Here is a 26,246-nt window from a genome sequence, read left to right as displayed (position 1 = left end):
GGTAACACGGTGTGTATAAATCACAATTCTGACAAAGGGATAGAAAATACTGATGATGGAAACCTATTAATTATCTAGATATCTGCCAGAAATTTACAACTTCTAAAACCACAAACATGTTAACTTCTCAGGTATATTTTCTAATGAAAGTCTAAGGTAACAATGAATGTAAATTCTATTATCTGATGAAAGAGACAAGGTGATTTGTAAACAGAAAAATTTAATATGCCAACACAGAACACAGACTGAGCAAATATGACAAAATTTTGGACAAAGTCAGACTAACATTCTAGTTTTTGGAAAAATTTTTTTCAGAAATACAATTATTAAAAATTTAAGCTTAGATACACTATCAACAATTCTGTAAGAGTTCAAGATGCTTGGGACATTGTTAAACAAAACATGATAATCACATCCTCATTTTTATGTGGAGACTAGGAGTTTCTCTCCTAAAAAAACACATTTGTCATACGTGAGCTTCCTGTTTAATTTGCATTTGAAATTATCTGCATAAAAGTGAAAAAGATGCCTGACAAACAAAATAGAATATGCATTATATCAGAATTTAACAGATATAATGAGCTCATTTTTGTAAAATTTAAGAAAATATTAAAATAATTTATATACTTACTTTAAAATGGCTAGGAAAGAAAATAATAATCCCACAGCAATGATGACAGAAAACATAAACTAGCTCAGTTAACGCAAATGAAATGTTCTTCACCAATCTCCTCCAAAATTCTGTCCTCAGATAAAAAGTAAACTTACAATCAGAATGTTACAAGGTATCCTAGAGAAAATAGGGTCACACGCTGGAGAATCACTAAAATTCAAGAGAAAGGGGAGATAGAACATTTGTTTTACAATGAAGGGGAAAAAAGAGAGGTAACATTCAATATTTGTAGGTGTTGGAGGAAGTGAGGGAGTATGTGATACCTGCTTAAATACTCATTTAACCCTTAAAAAACTTAAAATATTGACAAGTAGTTCAATTTTATATTAAGTAACTGATGTGGAGCCAATGTAGGTATGTTCCTCAGATGAGGCAGCACTGGAATTGCCATCATGTTTTTAATTATCCGTCAACGTATTCTCCTACTCCAAGTCAAACAAAAGGAAAAGCAATCTATCCAGACACTAGTTGTACTTTAAATGGACAAAGAAAACAGTAAGGTTTTCAGCTTGTAAGTAAATATGGAGGGAAACAAAGGCTAGAGACTTCTCTGGAGGCGGAGGCCGGGGTAAGAAGCACATAGGATCTTGCCGAACGTGTATCTTTTAAGTAGTGATGGAAAGGAGGCGAGAGTGAGTTCAGTAAACAGAATGAGGAAGTTGATCTCTTTTGTATCCTGAAGTGCTTTCTTCACTGTCACTTCATGAAAACACATGCTTTTCTGGTTTTACTGTCACTCACTCCCACTTCTCAGTAATTTTATTTTCCTTCTCATCTTTCTGACAAACTAATGGGCTCAGAACATGGAGAGACATTTAGGTTTTAACTGTGACACCCTTTGGTGAATTACCTCCCTTGTGAAATACTGAATTGGGTGAAATTAGATATAATATTCTAAGAAATTATGTTAGTTTCTAAAATGAGACAATGTATTTCAGAAGCAGGAAATACTATTGTCACAGCTCTACCTACCCTCTCTTTGTTTCTCATTTTTCTAAGGAAAGGGTTGAATGAAGACACCTAAGCATTACAACAGTAATTTTCAAAAGAGGCAAATATGTTTTTGTCTGTTTATTTTGATATTTATTTTTTAGGAGCAGACTGGCCATAGTTATTGAAATGCATGTTCTTCTCTTGGACCACCATAAATTCTAACTTACTCTGCTTTTTAGTGTACAGTAAGTCTAGATTTTAAAGAATTGCTTTCTCCTGAGCACTAGAGACAAGTTATTTATAAATCACTGAGGGTCTTGTTTTGCCTCTGCCATTCCTTTAGAGATTTGGGGCACATCACCATCTTTCCAGGATTCAGACTCCTCAACTGTAAAATACAGGGACTGGATCATGATCTTAAAGGTCTCTTGAAAAAATAATAAAACCAAGATTCCACCGTTCTTACAGTTACTACGTAGACCAACATACACTCATAAGCTGTTTTGAATCAACGTTGGGATATTTATATTTGTCCAAATAATACTTGATGCCTCCTCCAAGAGGTGTTCATGTGAAAACATTGCACCTAGTTGACCCCACAGTACCATGGGTGATTAAGAAAAAATTTATTGTATGTGCTATGCTAGAAAATAAAGTGTGATGAATGGTTAGAAATTATATACTCTGTTTTTCCTAAACTCTAATCCAAAGACAGGGCAATTTAATTGATCATTTTATGAGCTGAATTTGAAAAAATAACTCATTGGAATAAAACATATTTTAAATGTATTTTTTAAACAGAAAGAATACGATGTAATTAAAATCAAGGGAATAAGCAAAATAAAATTTACAATTTAGTGTATGTCTTTTCTTTAGGTTATTCACACCATCAGTGCCACTGATAAAGATGATTTTGCCAATGGACCAAGGTTTAACTTCTTTCTTGATGAACACCTGCCCATAAATCCAAACTTCACTCTGAAGGACAATGAAGGTGAACATATATACATATATTTGTTTATCTCTGTGGTTTCTTCTTTGACCGTATATGTAATAGGCTTTATTCTTATATACCCACAAACATCTTGCAAATCAGTATTCAAAGTCAGTTTGATGTTGCTGTGTTATGATCTGTGAATAGCTTGTATTTAAAATTGAGCCATATGTACAAATAACTTTCACTGAATTTATTCAGAAGCATATCTTTAAACATGAAACGTACATGTAATATGCTCTTGGGCAAATTTTAAGAGAAATCTTAGCTGACAAACTTGTTTATGAGAGCTGCTGCCACTGCTTGGAGGTAGAAAATATTCAAATTAGGAAAAATGAAAAATATATCCTAGAGACAGTTAGTAAAGGAAATGCAGTGCTTCCAATAATCTTGTATGAACAAGGCTATCAAGATGTGCTGTACAAATTATATTTCCTCTTGTTATTATGAACATTGTCCAAAATATGGGTAGAAAGATATGCATAAGTATGCAGAGCATTTTGGGAATTTTTGAATCATTTTTATTTAGCTCTTTGTATTGTGTTGTTAAAAATAATCCCATAATTTAGTAACTACTATGGAAGTTTCTTCATTATTTAGATGTCCTCTTTTGTACATTTCTCAAGGTTTCATACAAGTCATTCTTCATACCTTAGGGAAACATTAAGCCATAGAGTATGTGCAATTTTCTGATTAGGAGCAACTTTCTCTTTCTCCAAACTATATATTTGATTATTTTTATCTGAATATTCTGCTATTTAGAATTTAACACTTGCCTCAGAATCACGTGCAGAAATCAATGGCACACACATTTTGAAGTAAATGTTGGATTCCCTCTCTCTTCACTTCCAGGAGAAGATTTTCAAATGCAAGTCACTAAATGACAACCTGCCAAAAGCATTTTTCCCGCTTTCCCTAAACATCTTTAAATATAACAAAGTATCAAAATGTGCATACAGCCATCAGATTTATAAGAACATTCAAAGCTTAATTGTCTCTCACATTTTAAGTGGCCCTATGTCAGCTCCACTTATGGGAATAAATATTTGTGTATGTTTGTGCATGACAAATTGCATTTAACTGACTAACGTACATTTACCTACCTTAGAACAGGCTGTCTTATAACTTAAATATAGTTAGTATGATTAAACATGTGAAACTTGCAAACAATCATATTTTTCCATATTTCAAAGAATTATATAATTTGGCAGAGGTTACTTAACTTGCTTTCTTAGGAGATTGAAATCATATGTCGATCCATGTACTTATGTTTCAGTTGGATGTTTTTCTATTCTAGTAAAAATTTTATGTTTTTAAAATAATTTGAATTTAATGACATTACAATGAAAATTTGACTTAAATTTGAAGATGTGTTTAATTCAAGCTATTTAACCTACATAGGCATAAGTCCGAACTTTTAGAAAAACAGAATAATTTTGCTGTTGTTGAATCTCACATTCTTAATGAAAAGTTCTTCGTACAAGATTTATTGTATGTAGAATTTGTGAATTAAATTAACAATTTTACATACATATTTTTTTTCTTTTTTTTTTTTTTTTGATACGGAGTTTTGCTCTTGTTGCCTAGGCTAGAGTGCAATACCCCGATCTCCACTCACTGCAACCTCTGCCTCCCAGGTTCAAGTGATTCTCCTACCTCAGCCTCCCAAGTAGCTGGGATTACAGGTGCCCACCACCAGACCTGGCTAGTTTTTTGTATTTTTAGTAGAGACAGGGTTTTACCATGTTGGCCGGGTTGGTCTTGACCTCCTGACCACAGGTGATCCACCAGCTTCAGCCTCCCAAAATGCTGGGATTACAAGTGTGAGCCACTGCGCCTGGCCACTTATTCCCTATTATATTTGAAATGTCTTGTTAAGTGATTTGACATTACTAGTGCCAGAACTAACATAGGTTTTCTTCTAAAAATATATGCACACTTTTAAAGGAGTTTGTGTGTACATTTTTTTAACAATGCAAATGAAGTTTACATCAGCTATACCAGCTTGAGTGTGAGAAGTCTGTGGATGGTTGTATAGTGGGAAAAATGTTTAAAATTTTTGTAAGAATACATTTACAATTTTTGAGTATTGAAATTATAAGTAACAGAAATAATTTCTCTTGGATAGAAAAAGAAACAGCGATTCTTTTGGGTGGAGATATTAAAACATGGCTGAAAATATGTGCTTAAGTTAATAGACTTGGTTGTGCTCCATAAATTCAGCCCCTAAGCCTTCTGAGCCTCAGTTTTTAAATCCATTTTTCATTATTAGAATCACTGACTTAGCCTTTGTTGAATTAATAATAGCATATATACATACATTCGAATCAGAGGGTCCTGCCTCCAGAGACAAAGCAATGATAGATAATAATGTCACAAAGATGAAATTAAAAATAAAATAGCCCTACCAAACTGTATATACATACATGCTTACATACATATATTGATTTATGTACTCTGGAGATCAACCAGAATGAAAATACAATGGAATATGAGTCAAAGAATGCTGGGCTGCTGAGTCTTGAGTGCTTGGGCTTTGTATTATGTAAATTAATTGATATTTACATGACCCCAGAACATTAAAAGAAATCTAGAAGAAAAATTATTATTTTCTGTGCCTTCGTAAGTTAACTGATATTTACAACCACCAGAATATAAAGAAATAAACCTAGATGAAAAATTATTACTTTCTGTGCCTACTTCTCACATGAAAGTCCATATTGAGAGAAACAACAGAAATCAGACACAGACCCCAAACCAGGATAAGCCATCAGGAAGCCATTGGTTTAGTGACATCTCCCAAATTGCACTGTGGCAAAGAGCAAGTGCACAGAAACAGAGATTTTTCAAAAAAAGAGAGCAACAAAGAGATTCATATTGTTGCTCATGATAAGCCTAAGAACCAAAAATGTAAAAGAGAGTGAATGAATTGAGAAAGAAATCCAAAAATTGAATTTACTATTCATGAAAAACACATAAATGATTACAAAAATACTTTTGTAGTTTCAAAATACAGAAATAAATTAATACATATTTACAAAAAAAGATCAAAAATTGGTTAGACAAAATGAGGTAACAGTAAAAGAAAATAAATATGTGTGAAAATAATAAGAAATTCATATCAAAATAAAACTATAGTTTTGGCATATATAGATAACCATATAGAACCATATAAATATATACAGAAATTTAATAATACATATAGCTGTATATAGTTTAGAAATTTTAATTTTAATTAAATATATGCACAATAATTTAATATATGCACAATATATGTATATATAGCATATATTATATACATATAATTATAGCTATTGAACACCTAGAAAATACATTAAGTTGTATAAATGTTTAGTACAGTTGAAATCTATAGTTGGGAAAGAAGTACGTCAAATTCAAAAGAATTATCAAGTTTAGGTAGAAAAGTGGGATTGGGTAGAAAGGAAAGACTGTAAGTGTAACGTCTTATGTCTTAAAAAGGCGTCTGAAACAAATGTGGTGTAATAATGTGTTTCAAATCTAAGTGGTTATATGTTCTTTTAATTTCTACATGGGTGAAAGAGTTCACCAAAACAAGTTTATCATGTTTCCAGGCACAAAATTGGAACTCACATATTCATTCAACCAACGTGCATTTAAACGTGTAGCTTTCCATGGCAAGTGATGATCCCATCACAGGTGTAGTCAGGACCTATTTCTTGTTCTCAAAGACATCTTGCATACACTGAAATGGAACAAGGAATAAACATGGTGCTCAACCAGCATGTAAGAGGCATGCCTGTCCTGGAATAGGGAATTAGGATTCGTTCCTAAAAAGGGAGGTATCTAAACTGACAACTGAATGATGAATGAAGCTTAGCAAGGAAAGAGGGAATGGCTAAAGTTTATATGCAGGAAGTTGAGCAAGCCGAAAGGCCCTAAGGTATAGGGAAGAGCAGCACAGTAAGCTTAAGGGACTGGCTAAATTTCCATATAAGGTCGACATAGGTATTGAAAGTGGAAATTAAATTTAGTGTTGGCTGGAGAGGCAATCTATAGCAGCTTGATTTCTTAGACCATGAGAAGTCAATCTCCTTTTTTTTTCCTTTTCTTTACAAATAATCATAATTTCAAAGGAAGATATGGAAACTGACTTTTTAATAAGAGTGATGTAGTACAATTTTTAAAGGACTATTTTGGTTGATATGTAGATAAATGGATTGTGAGCAGGCAAGTGCAGTGGTATCAATCATCCTTAATTGCAATTTTTGGAAAATACTCTAAGGCTCCGGAACAGTTTCCGTTGGTGAGCAATGATACCAGGACTTCTTCAGATCTTTAACTCTTCTCCTCAGGATATTTATGCTGAGGAACAATTTCTCATGAAACTCTTGCATTTCTTTATGTCTTGCAAGCAGGGGCATTAATTTTTATTTTCTTCCAGAATATCTGTTATGCAATGTTTGTATAATAATCAGACTTGGAAGATATGGTGTCTTCCTTAGGTTCAAAAGACTTATTTATTTGATGTAATAATGACAGTAATGATGTAATAAGGATAATAAGGATAATGATACTCTTTGATACAGAGATTGGGCATGAATTTTTTACAATTCGTTATCAAAGATCCAGGCTCCCTAAATTTAAGACTCCTTAGCTGAGGTACAAACCCACTCTGTGCTCCACATGCACCTGGGGCCTCCCTATCACTCCGCTTCACCTTAAAGTGTAAGTGAACAAATCGGAAAGAGAGTTTATGCTCCTTGCTGTGATGTAAGTTAAAAAATCCTTTGTCTTTGATTCAGATGGCTTGTGTTTTCTTCCAGCATCTGTAACATTGTGTCAGGCTAAGTGAGTAGCATGTAAGTCAGCACAATATCAGATCCCGCTCTTCACATTTCTTGACACTTTGTGGAATTCACTCCTACTAGCAACTATTGTGAAAACACCTGTGTGGTTATTATAACTTACTAATGCATGCATTCTCAGTTTGTACCAGAAAATTCTTTAGCAGTGTTTACACTTAGAATCACCATAAGGTAGCTAATTTCCTCATACCAACTAAGAAGACCTTCTTCCATCTACACTTTGATGAAATTCTCCTATTTAATATCTAAATCAGCTTTGCTAAATATCTAAATTTAACATGGTGTTATGTTTTTGTCAGATTTTCCCCATTCCCACGGGATCTTTCCTGCCATATGTTCCAACCCTCTTGAATTTGGAATCTGATAATTTGTCTGAACATTGCAGAGTAAATGTCTTCTTTAATGTTCTATCATGTTTAATTTAAAAGTTTCCTTATTTTGGACCTAGTTTTTATTACTCATTGTGACATGTGCTGGGAATATATTGGTAGAAATACTAGCATGGAGCTAATGAACTGCTTGAGGAAGCAAGAGTCCTAAGAGAACAAATACATCCATTCAAAGAAAATGTGTTCTAAATACATACCGCTTTGGTTGATATCTACTTGATTATTTTACAGACATGTAAATCACTAGTGAAATTGTTTATTTTTAAAATTTTCTTTACCATTTTAATCTTAATGATTTTACAATCACTGTCAGCCTTTTCTAATATCTAGAACAAATGTCAGTTTTTTGTTTGTTTGCCTTTTTTTTTAATTTGTCCTGATGGGGGTAGGGAAAAGGGGAAATAGGACTGGGACATATGGTCTTCTTTCTTGATAGATCAAGAATGTTTTAATTGAATGTCACATGTTTTATACTGATATAGTGGAATGCCTGAGACTGAGAATTTGTATAGAAGAAAAATATGTTTCTCACAGTTCTGGAGGCTGGGAAGTCCAAGATCAGTTGTTCTCTGTAAGGGCCTGGTTTCTGCTTACAAGATGACATCTTTGGAGGGAAGGAATACTTTTCCTTATGCGGCAGTAGAAGAGAAAATCTTACTCCTGAATGCCTTTTTTTTTTTTTTTTTTTTTTTTTGAGATAGAGTCTCACTCTATCACTCAGGCTGGAATGCAGTGGCATAATCTCAGCTCACTGCAACCTCTGCCTCCCAAATTCAAGCAATTCTCCTGCCTCATCCTCCCGAGTATCTGGGACTATAGGTGCACATCACCACACCTACCTAATTTTTGTATTTTTAGTGGAGACAGGGTTTCACCATGTTGGCCAGACTTGTCTCAAACTCCTGACCTCAAGCGATCCACCTGCCTTGGCCTCCCAAAATGCTGGAATTACGGGCGTGAGTCAATGTGCCTGGCTTGAAAGCTCTTTTTATGGTGGCATTAATTTATTCATGGGACTGGAGCTTTCAGGACCTAAACACCACCCTTTACACCCCATTTCCCAACATTATTGTATTGGTGACTAAGATTCCAATACATGAATTTTGGCTGAGACAAAAACACTCAAGACATAGCACTAACAGAAGATAATATATTTCTCCAGAGAGTGTTCACCATTTCTCTGGTAAGCAATTAGAGAGGATTATATTCACTTTAATCCATTCGCAGTCTGAACTGAGTTATGGCTGATTTGCGGTTTTGTTTAGTTTCAGTTTGTCCCTGATTTGTCTCGTTTCTAGAGCGTGACCCTCTAGGGCTCTAGACTGAGAGCCTGCTTGTGCTCTCACAGTGGTCCTTAACTTCAATCACTGTTCAACACCAGGATATAACAAAAAAGCTTTTCTTTGTCTTCCAGGACTTTTCAGCTTAGAGTTTTAGCGTTCTGTTAAACTTCCAATTTAACTTTCAATTCAAATTTTCAACTTAACAAATGTCTAGGGAAAATCAACCATGTCCCTCAATTTCCAATTTAATTGCAGACCCAAGAAACTTCCAAAAGCTCCTCTAGTTTCTCTGTCCCCAGCTTAGAATCCCAGCCTCTTGTTAGTTCCTAATATAAGTAAATACCTGTAGAAGAAAGGATGTTTTGCAATCAACAGTTTCCATCTCCACAGTTTTTCCTTCTCTAGGATATTAACTCCTCTAGTTATTTTGCTTCAGCAGTTTTCTGATGCCTGAAACTGGAGATTTTCTTGAAATTTTAAGCTTCTCTCTTTGTTTTATAGTGGGAGAATTGGTCTGTCAAAAACTGCATATTTTACCTAGACCTACATTTTATAAATGAAGAGCCATTTGGGAACAGTTTCATTAAATAATTGGGACATAAACGGAACTTGAAAGAAAGGACACTGTTCAATGATAATCTAATTATCAGGAAGATGGTTCCTGCCTTGATATTCTCTTGAATGATACAGATATTTGCTGTTTCAAATTTAATTAAAATTGGGTTAGAACTCCATCTCCTGTACTGAGTTAATCCAGGTTTCTCTCCAAAATTTCTGAAGGATTAGTCACCATTTCAACCAATTTTCCCTGTTTCTCAGGAACTTGTTGCCTCTGTTACTTTTACATGCCTGCTTCACATCCCCTCTTCCCAAAGAACTGTGTTCTCACCATACAAACTAGTCCTGAAAGATTGAGTGTATAGACTGCAGGAGAAGAAAAGTCCAGCTTAGTAGCCATCTGAAAAAGATATCAGAGGACAGAAATTATAGCCTAAGAATCAATTTTAAAATAATTCTTTCTTCCAAATCTTAACTGGGATAACATGGACAGTTAAATAAACTTGACCTATGGGTGGATTCCAAAAGTGACCTCCAAGGTGGAGAGACTTTGAAATTTACAAGAAGATATTTAGATGCTGGCTTAATTCTACCTACTATCCCTTACTATGTTGGAGGAATCTCTGGTAATCAGAGCTCAAAACACCTCTCTTAGAGGAAGATCAGAGGACATGGCAGGGGGTCAAGTTAGGTGAAGGACAGGCAGGTATTATGTATTAGAACATATTGAAACTTGATTATATATCTAAGTGAGACTTTTTAAGCTAACATGAAAACACTGTCAATTTAAAATATCTGATACGATGATACAATTTAAATGGATACTATTAAAAACTACATCGGTGAGCAGAAAGTTCAACAGGGGTAGCACATAGAATGTTTCAGAGTTAGACTCAAGAAACAGCTCGCTTCTGTTTGAAACCTGGCTTCTTTACTAATTATAGATTAAATCATGGCTATGTCATTATGTTCACAGTATCTCTGTTTTTTCTTTTGTAAAATAATATATATATGTAATTATTATTCTATTGGTGCAAATAGAGATGAAAACATAAAGAATTTGAAACCACACGTGAAATGTAATGAGTCCCAATGGGCACGTTGAAGGTAACTAAAACATAAATACTTGGATGGAAAAACAATAATGGAATAAGGTACAGATTTAAGATCAAAAATCTTCTAACTTGACAGATGATGAAATAATTTTACAAATTTCCATACAGTGAATTTAAATTGTTAAGGCAGTAGATATTGTCAAAATACTCATTTGCAAAATTAGGAGTGAACAGCCAATTGATCTTCTTTTAGCGATATTTGAAAGAAAGAACTACAATGAAAGAATCCTTTTCTATCTGAAATAACACTCACTTGACAATTAAGGAATAGTATTTTAAAACACCGAATGTAACAGAAAACAACAACTGTATTATTTATAATAAAATTCCTTTGGCAAAATATTTGGAGCTATCACAGCCAAATGAAAATTAGATGAAATAAGAATAAATATTTTTCAAAAGTGAAGTGTAAAATAAACTTTATCTAAACTAATATGATTAAACATTTGCCAGAAACAATGTAGTGTTTAATATAATCACATAGAAAAACAATAATGATAATTGATAGAAAATACAATACTTCTTGTAACAGTACTTCTTGTAACAGACATGAAGTTAATGTTAATATGAATATATTCACTTATTGGATCTAATTCAAAGTGAAGACACACAATTTACACACACACACACACACACAACCATATTCCCTCAGACTGCCATGTTAAGCTATCTGTTCAGCGTGTACCACACTTGGCCAAGAAATTATGCCAAGAAATATTCCATATTTATCTGGAAAGAATGTTTTTCCTCTAAGAGAAATTCCGTAGATAGTTCTTAACATTGTTTTCCTTCTGCTAGTTCATCTTTCCAGTGTTATGTACTGTCTGCTGGGTATACAGCAGTTATCTAAACTATCCCTATTCAAGGTATTCAAAGGCACAGATTCCACTTTCAAGGGGCTTGCTGTCTAGTTGGGGAAATAAGGATGATATGAAATGTAGCTTGCAATTGATGGAGGTGAAATGGATTACTTTAGAGAGATCACTAAAAATCGTATTGTTAAAAGCTGTGGAACATGGATTGACTTTAAGGATAGAGTTCATTTCACCAGGGAGAGTGAATCAGAGAATACTTTTCAGTAAATGGTGGATTAAGACAACATAAAGTTGACAGAATGCAGTGTCAGTTATATTGGTGGGAAAAGTCTAGAGAGAGAAATGTAGCAAAGCAGAGACTCAGTGGCATTTTAATGCACCCATGAGAACACACTAATGACTAAGCACTGTGCTATATTCCCTACTCCAATATAAGATACTCTGCCGTTCACTGTTTAATTGCTTTAGTACCCAATTGTGGTTGGCTAGAAAAAATTACTCCAAGAAATATTCCATATTTACCTGGAAAGTTATTTCTCCCTATTTATTAAGTATTAAACACTGATTCAGAGAATAATCAAGTGAAGAGTTTTTCTTTTAAAATATACAGTAAAATATATAATTTTATTTAATATTAACCTTATTTTTATCATTAATCTGCTGCTAATAACATTTTACTTAAAATTCAAAAACCAGAATTTAAAGATAATTTTTAAGTTAGAGCCTTTTAAAACTGCATTTTCCTAAAAAAACAAAGAAGTATGAAATGTTTGATTAAAATGTAGTTTTTTACTTACTTTCACCTCCTCTTTAAATTGTGGTGTCAACTGTTAATTTTAGCATAAAATAATTTCATTGCACAATTTTACCTGCTTAACTTCTCATCTATAGCAAATAAATTATGGCCATATTATTACTAAATTTGTGAATATAGGCTTGAGCCAGACTTCCAAGAATACAATAACTATGTTCATTCATTTATAATATGCAAGTTTAACCCAATCCCCTAATGTGAAATCATCATTAGTCTACAGAGATAAATGTGTTCTGTTTCATGATCTTCATGCTGTTTCTTGAAGGACTGTGCTTTATTTGATGTAAAGAGATTTGCCAACCTAATTCTTAGGCTTAATTCTAACTGTACGGTACATTTGTAAATCTTACAGATTTTATTAGGGCAAGAGATTAATAGTAATTATATGTGCATTTCTATCTCTGTTTACAGGTTTCTAAATAGCATTTAATTTGTCCTTTAAATTTGAAAATACTTATTTTTTCTTTTTGATGATTTGCTATCAAGAATATCTACTACTCATATTAAGTTCTCTTTTTTGGTATGTGATTTCCATTTTCCTAGACTCTTAAATTCTTTAAAAATAAATGAATGAAAATAACATTGTTTCTAAAACAGGAAAAATGCACTGGAAATTTAAAATAATCTTTTTTTTTTTTTTTGAGACCAAGTCTCGCTCTGTGCCCAGGCTGGAGTGCAGTGGCACGATCTCCTCTCACTGCAACCTCTGCCTCCCAGGTTCAAGAGATTCTCCTACTTCAGCCTCCCGAGTAGCTGGGACTACAGGCACGTGCCACCATGCCTGGCTAATTACATATATATATATTTTTTCAGGTGAAGATAATTTCTTTTTTTCAATTGCATTTTAGGTTTTGGGGTACATGTGAAGAACATGTAAGATTGTTGCATAGGTACACACATGGCAGTGTGGTTTGCTGCCTTCCTCCCCGTCACCTATATCTGGCATTTCTCCCAATGTTATCCCTCCCCAACTTCCCACCCTCCACTGTCCCTCCCCTAGTTCCCCCGACAGACCCCAATGTGTGATGCTCCCCTCTCTGTGTCCACATATTCTCATTGTTCAACACCCGCCTATGAGTGAGAACATGCAGTGTTTGATTTTCTGTTCTTGTGTCAGTTTGCTGAGAATGATAGTTTCCAGGTTCATCCATGTCCCTACAAAGAACACAAACTCATTGTTTTTTATGGCTGCATAATATTCCATGGTGTATATGTGCCACATTTTCCCTGTCCAGTCTATCATCGATGGGCATTTGGGTTGGTTCCAAGTCTTTGCTATTGTAAACGGTGCCGAAATGAACATTCATGTGCATGTGTCCTTAAAATAGAATGATTTATAATCCTTTGGATATATACCCAGTAATGGGATTGCTGGGTCAAATGGAATTTCTATTTCTAGGTCCCTGAGGAATCACCACACTGTCTTCCACAATGGTTGAACTAATTTACACTCCCACCAACAGTGTGGGTTTCACTGTGTCGGCCAGGATGGTCTCAATCTTTTGACCCCGTGATCCACCCATCCCAGCCTCCCAACATGCAGGTGTGAGCCACTGCACTCGGCCTGAAAATTAAATTTTTTAATCATATGCAACAAAAGATTTCTTGGACCGTCATTTTTACTCTGTTGTGACATTCTGAAGATTTAGTGTTTCCCCTGGCTTTATTACTTTTTATTATTTTTTGCAATATTCATTCTTCTAAAAAATGATCATAACATTTATAAGTTGCTTTATAGCTTTTAACAGAACACTTAAAAGGAAACAGGAAAACTTTTTTTTTTCTTGAGGCTATTTGGTATTGGTGAAAGATGATATAACTTTAAGCTTATATTGCATAGAACTTACAATGAGGGATATTTTCAATGTTGACTACGTAACTGTTAGAAAGGGGTCTATTGGAGTCAGTCCTTTCAAATTTCATACTCCATCCGTAGGGAAATGCAGGTATTTAGTTTCATACACATTGGAAATCATGGGAATTTTTAAGTGTTTATCTTGTATTTCTTTGGCATTGTCAGATTTGTAGCAATCAGTATTCCCATAGTTTATTTCTGTCCTTCAAATAAGAACTCACAGCTGGTGTGGTAATATGCTTAATTTCTCTACGGAGTATAACCATTTAAAATTTTGTTTTTATCCACAGGGTTTCAAGAGACCATTTAGCGATTCCTCCCATTCCTAAACAAAATAACGTACATATAATCTGCCCTGAGTTGCAAATCAAGCCTCAGATATCCTCTAATGGATGTGGCTGCAACTGTGTCCTGCTGAGTCACTTATCTAAGGTCAGGGACGAGGTTGGAACACATGGTTTTTTATTCTACTGTGGCTCTCCTTTCTCCTACCAGTCAAATACTAACATTTATCCAGCTGCAGCTTGAGAGAATTACACCATCCTTTACCTGAATGCAGACGCTCAAGCTTGACTAGTGAGAAGTTAAACAGCATGTATACAATCTTGATCCTAAAATGTAAAAGTGTGGATAACTGCAGTGATCCATTTTAGTGGCTCTTTTGCTTTAGGTAGAAAGATGTGCTTTTTTTATTTCAAATTCTATTGATTATTGTTGTTGTTTTACATATATATAAAACATATAAACATTGATTGTTGTTTTACATATATGTGTATATATGTAGAGATAAAATTGTATATGTATAGATAAAATATACGTGTAGTATAAATTATATGTATATATATAATATATAAAATTATTTTTCCCCTTATGGATTTGCAAGCTCACACCACCTCTCACCTTTTTACTCCTACTGCCAATGAAGGAAACCTGACTCATATTCACTAAACAAAAAAATAGAAGTAGAAGAATTAACCAAAAATATTGCAATTTTGGCCAGATGCAGTGGCTTACGCCTGTAATCCCAGCATTTTGGGAAGTCGAGGCGAGTGGATCACAAGGTCAGGAGATCCAGACCATCCTGGTCAACATGGTAAAACCCCATCTCTACTAAAAATACAAAAATTAACTGGACGTGGTGGCACATGCCTGTAGTCCCAGCCACTTGGGAGGCTGAGGCAGGGAAATTGCTTAAACCCAGGAGGTGGAGGCTGCAGTGAGCTGAGGTCGCATCACTGCACTCCAGCCTGGCAACAGAACAAGAATCTGTCTCATAAATAAATAAATGAATAAATGGTGAATTTTATCATCACATGTCACTTTGTTTTTCTTTCCTTTTATGAAAATGTAGGTTCCATTCTTATGCTTTAATTCTGTCCTTGCTAAGACCCACATGGTGCTACAGGAGTCATCTGTTCCACCCTGTGCATTAATGCAGGTGAAGAAAACCATTTTGAAAATAGAATTACATGTTCACTTGTTAAAGCTCTCTAAAGATTTATACTTAAAATTTTTTCGATGTTTATAAATTTAGTGACTCCAAACATAGCTTGTTTTTGCTTTAACTCATTCATTCTCTACTAAAAAAAATCATTTATTAAAGATGTGTGATAAACAGCTGGTACAAGGTTTAGCTTGGAGTTCATACTCTTATTATTATTATTATTATTATTTTAAAAAAAGCTGTTCTTATCTCTACTGTTGCAAATATTATATTACGGTTATATGTTTATGAATTTTTTTATCTTTTGGCTTGGACTTCATTTTAAAATCTCTTTTTTTCTTCATTTCCCTCCTTTCTAAATTAACACTTAGACAAATTCATGTGTTTTTCATGAGCAGACTTGCTGATATTCTTCAAGAATCACATAGTTGTTTCATGTGTATTTGTGTTTATCTTGTAAAATCAGATATAAAGTCTTGAATATGTAGATATAATGGCAAAGAAAGATTGAACAGTTTAAAGTACGTCTTTGAAATCTTGGTAAGAGATGGCAGCTTCTTTGCAGAAAGAGATGTTTTTGTGCTGAGAGTGGAAAAGCAAGGCTCAGAAGAAACAGGACAAGAGAAACTTACAAGAGCTACTGTGTAGCATCTGATAAAGAATGAATATTGGCCAGGCACGGTGGCTCACGCCTGTAATCCCAACACTTTAGGAGGCCAAGGGGGACAGATCAAAAAGTCAGGATTCAAGACCAGCCTGCCCAATATGGTGAAACTTGTCTATACTAAAAATACAAAAATTAGCCAGGCCTGTTAGCAGGCCTGTAGTCTCAGCTACTCAGGAGGCTAAGGCAGGAGAATTGCGTAAACCCAGGAGGCAGAGGTTGCAGTGAAGTGAGATTGCGCCCCACTGCACTCCAGCCTGGGTGAGAAAGTGAGACTTCTTCTTTTTTTTTTTTTTTTTTTTTTTTTTTTTTTTGAGACGGAGGTTCGCTCTTGTTACCCAGGCTGGAGTGCAATGGCACGATCTCGGCTCACCGCAACCTCCGCCTCCTGGGTTCAGGCAATTCTCCTGCCTCAGCCTCCTGAGTAGCTGGGATTACAGGCACGCACCACCATGCCCAGCTAATTTTTTGTATTTTTAGTAGAGATGGGGTTTCACCATATTGACCGGGATGGTCTCGATCTCTTGACCTCGTGATCCACCCACCTCGGCCTCCCAAAGTGCTGGGATTACAGGCGTGAGCCACCGCGCCTGGCCGAGACTCCTTCTTAAAAGAAAAAAAAAAAAAGAATGAACATTAACAGATTGATTACTAATCTCCTCGAATAACATATTTTAAATTTTTCTGTATACTTGGTGGAATCAATTAAGATGGTTATAATTTGTATCAGCATTATTTGTAAATCCAAAAGCAGAAATAGACAATGGATGGTTGTATTTACCCAGGATTTTCAGATTATCAAGAAGGAGTGTGGCAGATGGTCAAAGGGATGACATTCCAGGGTGCAAATCAGAGCATAATGACATATTGGATCATACATTTCTCGTTTGGCAGAGAGACAATTGAGGCCACAAGGATGTTTGCAAACTCAGATGAACAAGCAGAATCCAGAACCCAAAAATGGAGATTAAGCCACCGTAGGATTCAAAGAAGGAAAAGTCAGGAAATATGAAGAAATAAACCTTCATTGGAGAGCATAAAGAGATCATGCTGCTGAAGTGTTACACGATATATTAGTTCACTTTGCTTTTAATTTCTTTCTACTGGTCAATATAATAAGAAAACCGTAACAGAAGACAAGTTCCTGCTGAGTGTAGTTCAAATCACTGTTAATCAAGTACTTATTATGGAAAGGGTGCTTTGTGGGAAAGCAGAACACCGTTGTTTGATGCTTGCTCTCTAATAATGGTTAAATTATGAATAGATTCTATTGCTGCTGCAAGAATGAGAAAAAGCTCAAACACCGTGCCTATTTATTTGTCTGGTGGAAGTTGAGGTGCATTTCTTGGTTTTCTCTTCATACACATTAAACATTTTTTTTTGGTCTAATTACAGATCCACTTCTGAGGATTTCTAATGTTTCTGTTGCTCTGATAGATTTGGAAATATTATTTTAATGGTCGGGCTATGCTTGAGAGAAAATACATCTTTCTGCCTGCATTATCAAAAATGGAATTTGCTGAAATAGCTGAGAGTATTTCAGTTTCAGAAAAAGCATAGTTTTTAATATTTTCTAAGCTATAAGGTAATTTTTGATTAAAAAATAGGATTTATTTTTGGCCCCAAATCTATTTTAAAAGCATGCTTTATTTTAACTTAAACTGTATTATACTTTACAAAGGTGGCATATAAAGTCTATCCTGCAAGGTCTTTCAAAATATTGAAACAAGAAAATGAGACACATAATAGTAGCTCAAGAAAACTACACCTGATCTCCGGGAGCATGTGACTTGTGTTCCACTACCATATTCTGAGACCTTCTATCCCTATGGAAATGCAGAAGTTGAATGCATCACTACCTAATGATATATTTTATGATAAATATTTTTGTTAAAGAGTCCCACAAAATTATTATTAGTTATAAACATCTTTGGAATATTTATTGCTACAAAGATGAAGCAATTATGTATATTGTTATGATTGCTTTTCAAAGGAATTAAATTTCAATTATTTCAGTTATCACAGGATATTATTAGAGTGTAGGCATGAGTCTGATATTATATATGTGTGTGTGACAATCTCCCTACTCCCTCCTGTTTGTGTACACATCCTTTTTGAACAGGAAGTGGGATCATATAACAATAAGTAATGCATTGTTATCTATTTTGAAATATTAAAATACATACAAAATGGGGCCAGGCACGGTGACTCACACTTGTAATCCCAGGTCTTTGAGAGGCCAAGGTGGGTGGATCATCTGAGGTAAGGAGTTTAAGACCAGCCTGGCCAACAGGGTGAAACGCTGTCACTACTGAAAATACAAAAATTAGCTGGACATGGTGGCACACACCTGTAATCTCATCTACTGGGGAGGCTGAGGCAGGAGAATCACATGAACCCAGGAAACAGAGGTTGAAGTGAGCCAAGATTGCACCATTGCACTCCAGCCTGGGTGACAAGAACTCTGTCTCAAAAAAAAAAAGAAACAAAATATGTGCAAAACTATTTCTGATTTAAACTAAGGGTCTACTTAGTTTAAAGTTATAATTAAAGTTAATTACAGTTCTTGGTTTAAAGTTGTACTTCGTTTAAAGTTGTATTTAGTTTAAAGTTTTACTTAGCTTCTACAAATACTAGAAACCTATTGATGATAATAAAAAACACATTAAAAAGTTTACCAAAATGTTCCGGACATTTTCAGGGTAACTATTTTAACAAAATTTATATATGACATGTAAACATTCTGTTAATTCTTAATGTGAAATATTTTTCAAACATTTTTACTGTCTCAAAGTCTTCTAAACACATATTATTGGTTTAAAATTTCACTTTTCATGTAGTAAACCCAAAACTACACATTGTACTCCAATGCAGCAGCCCTTTCAATAATGAGAGGCAGAAATTTCTTATCTTTATTGAATGTTTCAGATTGTTTATTTTGTTTGACAGTGCAATAGACTTACTGCTATATGTCTATATCTATCTATCTAATCTATCATTTACCTATCTACCTATTTACCTATCAATCATCTATCTATCTATATTTTGAAATAATAGCTGCTATTCAAGATCCTTCCTATTGATAGTTTCAAAGTCTACCCTCTAATATGCATTTTTATTTCGTGTCTTATTGTTAAATTTCTTTGTTCTAGCTATACAAAATCTCTTTGAATCTTAATCTAATACATTAGCTTTACTAGCTCGGCTTTCAAGTGTTTTATAATCTGATGTCTTCATTCAAGTTATAGAGAGTGAGAATTCAGAACCCAGCGATGGTGCACATTAGAGATTGACATTGAGAGTTAGCCCTTCTCATCCACAGATGTCTCAGCTTGCTATATTTTCTCTTTATTCAGTGCATATTAATTTTTCTTATCCATTTGCATGCCTTTTGAGACTTTCTATAGTATCTTATTTATTTTTTAACCATTGTATATCATGTTAGGGAATTGTTATCAGTCTTGTTGCCTAATTTTGCAGTTTCAGCAAGACGTATTTTATTGTGTCTAATATGTATACATATATATGTACTTATGTGTATTTTTGTGTGGTGTGTTTTGTGTGTGTGTGTATATATATACACATATGTGTATGTGTGTATCTATCTATATATCTATCTATATATATATACCTTATTCCTTGCACAGTCTTCCTCAGTGTTCAAAGTTTTCTTGTTCAAGTTCAGTGAGCCTTCTGCCAAGTACATATTTTGCTGTTCCGGTGAGGTCCAGAATATCCCTTGTCAAACGCTCATTATTCTACTGTGCTAAGCCTTTCTAGGTGGGAAGCTCTTTGCCTCCTGAATCCGCTTTTCTTTTCAAAAATGAAAACTTTAACTGGAAAAAAAAAAAGGAATATTTGTATGTTTTTATGTCTTAGAGATTTCTATTTCAGAACTTAAAATGCACTTTTCTGGCATTTGTCTTGTTTCTGATTGCATTTCCAATAGTTATCCTGAAAAATAGCATGCTTCAAGAGTATTAATGTGAGGCATATGCTAGGCCTGAGCCATGAAAGAATCACCATCTACACGGCATGTTATGTCATTTCACACATTATTATTCATGTTTTCCGGAGATTCAGGGAAACATGAATAATAACATGTGAAATGGCATAACATTCAGTGCCTCACATCTCTTCTTCAGAGGAGCAGCTGTGAGAGTCTCAGACATATGTGTGCCCATGAATGCTTATTTCATACATATCCCATAGACTAAAGACTTACGTTAATTATGATTCAACATCTTACAGCTGATAGATATGCTTCCAGAAAGGTCAGGTTTTCTGGGAAAAGCACCCATGACCGATGAATTATTATGTAATACACATGATGTCATTCCTCTGCTGCTTCTTTCTCTATCCTATTACATGTTTAAGAATAGACAGCCGATGTAGTTTTAAAAAATTCCTCTTTCACAGAGTTAGAAAATTTTTTCAATTTCTCATTAAATTATTTAATTCTGATTTTCAGGAACTCAATCATATATGTATGTATATTTTCCTGTTTTATTATATGTAGTACATTGAATATTTGAAAAATAGTTTTTAAATATATTAATTTAGAATTTAGTAATGTACGATAAATAATATCATTGTAGGGTATTGCACTGACTGTTCTAAATGTACCTATATGAAATACAATTTCAGTTTTCAGAATAAAAGACATTGATATGAGAAAAAGAAGCCCTAATTGTGATTATGTAATGACCCACTTACTTTGCAATGCAAAATAATTAACTCGTAGATAGAGCTGCATGTTGAGTTCCCCAGAGTTGAATTGGCATTTGGAATGCAGGTGTTAGTGGAATATGCCATTGGGATCGACATCAGTAGATCATAGGAAAAGGAAGAAGGACTGGGTAGAGTGGCACATGGAGCTGCCATTCAGGTTTAATGACTCTTAATGGCTGACCCCATGGAAAAGCTCTGTAGCTAACGTTGTCTCTCAATATTGTCAGTAGTATAGAAGGTGGATGTCCCAACCTTTGTAACCTTTCAGCAATGAGTCATTAGTTATATGCTATTTCAGAAGGATGTGACCTGGGGGCAGATGGCAATCTATAGCTAGGGCGACAGGTAATTTTATGAAGGGATCTGAACAGTACAGCCAAGTATGGACCGCATGGGTTCTCAGCTAATATGCATTGAGGGACGAGGAATAACAGTGCAATGAAATATATGCACTGAGGACATCAATACCATTTGGCAGTGAATTGGAGATGAGGCAGTGTGACACTGTAGTGTTCAGCAGGGTTCTAGAATAGAGGTTTTATCCGTATCATTTACTAGCTTTGTGATTTTGGGCAACTAACACTCTGAGACTAGGGTTATCTATTTTTAAATTAGTATTTATAATAAAAATTATTTTCAGTTATAAATTAAAGAATTTAGCACCCTGTCCCTCATAAGGTTTTATGGATTGAACACAATGTATCATGCAGGCATTTGCTATAGTATATTGCATTTAATAAACACATTCTTAAAAAGATGATTAGCTATTTTATTCACTTTAAATTCCCCATGGTCAAACAATAGTGCTTCAAATCACAGCTAAGTCTAAAATAGTTTATTGCTCGATCTACTGTCTCCATAGAAATATTATCTAAACCAATACTTCTTCTATTTCTTCTGTGCATCAATATCACCTGAATAGTTTGATACAAATACAGATTTGTGCTCCTATCACATATATTCAGAGTCCCTAGGTTTGAGGAAAATCTCCTTGGCTCACCTCAAAGCATAGGACCCTAAGTATATGACTTCAGGCCATCTGTATACCTTTAACTCTTGTAGCTGTTAGGTCCATGTCCAAAATGTTCATCGCTTCCTCCCTCCTTTGTCTTTCTACCATTTTCCTTTATCTTTAGTGTGGCTGTATTAATTTTTCTAAATAGGTTTCTCAATTGGAGAACCAATATTAGCTTCTCTTTAATAATTGCCCCTTCATGTTTCCTTGTCCATTTCATAAACTGAAACACGGAAGTCACACATCCCCATTTTATCCATTAAAGCAAATGTGAATCTTGAATGGCGGCTTGACTAAGTTTATTTTGTTTTGCTTATGTCTATCATAGATAACACAGCCAGCATTCTGACAAGGCGGAGGAGATTTAGTCGAACTGTTCAGGATGTGTATTATCTGCCCATTATGATCTCTGACGGTGGAATCCCCTCTCTCAGCAGCAGCAGCACCCTCACCATCAGGGTTTGTGCATGCGAGAGAGATGGGCGCGTGCGGACCTGCCATGCAGAAGCCTTCCTGTCCTCGGCTGGTTTGAGTACAGGAGCCTTAATCGCTATTCTTCTGTGTGTTCTCATTCTCCTGGGTAAGTCATTCTAAACCCAAGTTTGTATGATGGCAATTCTGAATGAGAGGGAATCATTTTGACACACTTAAGGATTAGGCATACATAAGGCAACCATAATGTGGGTAAGGAGACAGCTGCATCAATTTCCTTTGAATTAATTTTCTGAATACTATCATTGATCTCAAAATAATTAGACTCTTCCATTATTTCAGTTCTTTCAGTGTTGCAAGTTATTCAGTTCTGTCCTTCTGAAAGAACTGAAGTGTTGAAAGAACTGAAATAATAGATGAAGGAATAGCTTTTTAAAGTGTATACTTAAGAAAGAATATTAAAATATTCAGAATCCAATCTTGAAATAACCTCTAAAATTTTTTTTCAAGAACCTAAGTGGCATCATGCTAAATGAATCCAACCAGGACCCCAGCCAGCTTATCTTCTGAGATCAGAGGAGGTCAGCCATTCATTCAGGATGAGGGTGAGGGTCACATGGTCGTAGGATGAGTAAATGTCGAGATCTAATATGCAACAAAAGGACTTTAGTTGTTAACACTATTGTGATGTATTGGAAATTTGCAAAGACAGTAAACTTTAGGTGTTTTCTCCCCTCCCCGTGAAAAAGAGGGTGTAACTGTGAGATGACAGATACATTGATTTGCTTGACTGTACTAAGCATCTCACTATGTACTAAGAGTGAAAACTATTATTAGGAAAACATCATTGTGTTGCACCCCTTAAATATATAAATGAATAAATCATAAAACTAATCTGAAAATCAAATAAAAAATAGACATCTTGTAGAAACTTCTAGTTCAAAATAGTAATCATTAATGTTAGCTGAGTTGTTAACATACTGACTAAATATTTTTTGACCTTAGATATTAAATTTTATTAAATTCAATTATATTACCTTAAAAACAATAGATTTTTTAACTTGAAATTTTCATTACAGTTTATTTTATTAAAAAATAAAACACTTTCTCTAATTTTACATTATCTGTTATAATAATCTGCACCTTTTCACTACTGCATGAGGAGCTGATATAACTATAAACTCTTTAGATTGCTCTTTGAAACAAGGTAGCAAATCCTATTGTAATAACAAGAAAGATGGATGTAAGGAATCTTTCCTCTTTATAAACTGAGCACCTGTGTCCTAACCCTTTTTTCTTTCTCTTAGCAGTCTGTTTTTTATTCTGTTTATGGTACTGTGCATACATGAAAAAATAATTGACTGCTTTTCTGAGAAAGAGGTATTCTTGCAAAAATATGTTTCTTGTTTTGTTCCTGGGGTTGAAGACAAATAACGTGTATAGATGGAGTGGAGATTAAAGTGTAATGAGCCTGGAAAGGAGAAGGGATTTGTAGGAAAGGGTGAGAGTGTCCGGAGCCTTGTGGGACATAGCAAAGCTGGTGAGTTTTGTGTTAGGAGTATAAAGAAAGATTTTAAGCCAAAGGGTCCCATTGTAAAATTTTCAATTTGCAAAAATGAAATGGAGATTAGAACTCCTGGTGGCAAGAAGGCATGTGGGAAAACCACTCAGGAAAACTCTGCCCTCGTCTCCCTTAAACATAGCATGTATTGGAGTAGCATACTCATAAAAGAGCTGAGGAAAAGTGAATACTATCAAGCTACTTTAAATGGACTCAGAAATGATCTTTGATAATGTAGCTATCTACAGGAGTTAGAATGGCATCAAATACAACTTTTTTTATCTTGCTGAATGTAGATCCTGAACTGCCATGAGCTAGGGGACATTGGAAGTGCACTTCATTGAAGTTACCCAGGAAGAGAATATATGTAGAGAGACAGTGGATTGGGATTGAGCAGTGAAAACTACAATATGAATGCTAAATAAGAAGGATAAGATAGCAGAAGTCAGTGAAGTCAGACTAGAAAGAAGGAAAGTATAATGTCACAAAAGTGAGGGAAAATAGGGTATCACAGAGCATTATGCTGTGTAGTAGATCTTGTCCACAAAGTCAAAAGATGCTTACAAGTTCAGTAAATTGAGTACCAAAATGATCAATTGCACATAAAGCATGGAAGTTTGGTGCACCATAGCAAGAACTATTTCATTACATTCAAGTCTTTTCTAGCTAGGCATGGTGGCATGTACCTGTAGTCCCAGCTACTTGGAGGCTGAGGTGAGAGAATCCCTTGAGCCCGGGAGTTGGAGGCTGCAGTGAACCATGATCACACTACTGCACTTCAGCCCGGGTGACAGAGTGAGACCCTGTCTCAAAAATAAATAAATATATAAAAACAAATAAATATGTAGAGTAGCTGTGTGGTGGAGAGGAAAGTCTGGAAAAGAGTCTTTAGAAACTTTATATATTTATTGGTCAGAACGGCTATTTTCTTTAGATATAAACATGCTTCGGCTTTTTCTGGTATTTGAAAAGAAACAGAAAAAGAGCACAAACGCTCCAGAAAGAGAAAACAAAGCTGCACAACAGCAATTACCCTATATCTCTCTGGAGTCCTAATTGAAGTCACAGAGAATAGAACGCAGGGATGTTAATGAGAGTTCTTCTGGCCTTCTTACTCTTAAAAATAGATCACTTGGGTGAGGCATGTTGTCTTCAGATATCATGTTCATTTATCATCATAAAACTATTTTCATTTACTAAGATAAATACCAAAAATGTAATTAACATGTTAAATGTCTAGGTATATTTTGAGGTGCATTATTTGAAAGAATATTTTATGTTTTCATGAAATGATACTTCCTCTTAATTTTTTTTTATGAAAATGTTTTCTCATTTGGGATAATAGAACATTAATAAATTTTGTGATATTCCTCAAGACTAATAAATTTACTATATGTTTATTTTTTCATTTTTATTAGTTGAAACTCAAATATGCAGTAAAAGCATATTTGAGCTGGAATCTGACTGGAACCTCTTCCAGCAACCCTTTCAGTCCATACCTCATGTATAAGCAGGTGACCTAGGTGAGGCTTGTTCCCTAATCTTGAATATAAATTTCTGGATAAATGAGGATCACAGTGGATTTGGTGGGAATGTATGATGGACTAAGAGAAGAAGATGGAATTGGTGAGAAGATGCTATAAAAGCATATTTGAGTTTCAACTAATAAAATTAGTGAAAATATGCATTGTAACTACAGTTATATATTATAAAACAGTGCATGCTTTTCATGACATTGATAAGTTTTTATTGTTATTCAGAAAGTATCTAGCCAAGGCATATAGGATATAGTTATCTATAATTTTAAAATAATGTTAATATGTAAGATTATGATTTTCAACTAAAATATTGACAAAACCAAAGGTAGCAAAACTTTATTTTGAGCTTGTAATTCTTAAATATTGTTAAACCCTCACAGCTAAGTAAATTGTAAAGTTAATATTTTAATATTAAAAATATTTTCCCTCTCAGCTTCTTATTTGTGCAAATGGCTGCGATTATACAAACCCAGCCCTAGTTTTGCCAATAGCTGCATTACTCAGGCCACACATTCAGTCTTTCTTATTTCTATTTCCAAACATGTGAAAATGGCATTTCAGTTGAAAGGCCCTTAGAGTCATCTG

General features: G+C 34.6%; 1 protein-coding gene across 13 annotated transcripts in view; it reads left to right on the top strand.

The window, feature by feature from the left end:
* CDH18 (cadherin 18) overlaps positions 1-26,246 on the top strand; it is a 1,109,085-nt gene that overhangs the window by 1,075,000 nt on the left and 7,839 nt on the right. For 10 of the 13 annotated variants that reach the window (XM_064375888.1, XM_064375890.1, XM_064375894.1 and 7 more), the window contains 2 exons: positions 2,483-2,600; positions 22,459-22,710. In XM_064375888.1, the coding sequence (XP_064231958.1) occupies positions 2,483-2,600; positions 22,459-22,710 (370 nt within the window). The remainder of the gene's footprint in view (positions 1-2,482; positions 2,601-22,458; positions 22,711-26,246) is intronic. The other 3 variants (XM_064375899.1, XM_064375900.1, XM_064375898.1) reach the window with 2 other exon arrangements.

The sequence above is a fragment of the Aotus nancymaae genome, unplaced genomic scaffold (assembly GCF_030222135.1).
Source record: "Aotus nancymaae isolate 86718 unplaced genomic scaffold, 86718_ANA_hifiasm-v0.15.2.pri h1tg000014l, whole genome shotgun sequence".
In the NCBI taxonomy this organism is placed as follows: Eukaryota; Metazoa; Chordata; class Mammalia; order Primates; family Aotidae; genus Aotus; species Aotus nancymaae.
The sequence above is the reverse complement of the archived record's forward strand: the minus strand, read 5'-3'. Positions and strand labels throughout refer to the sequence as shown.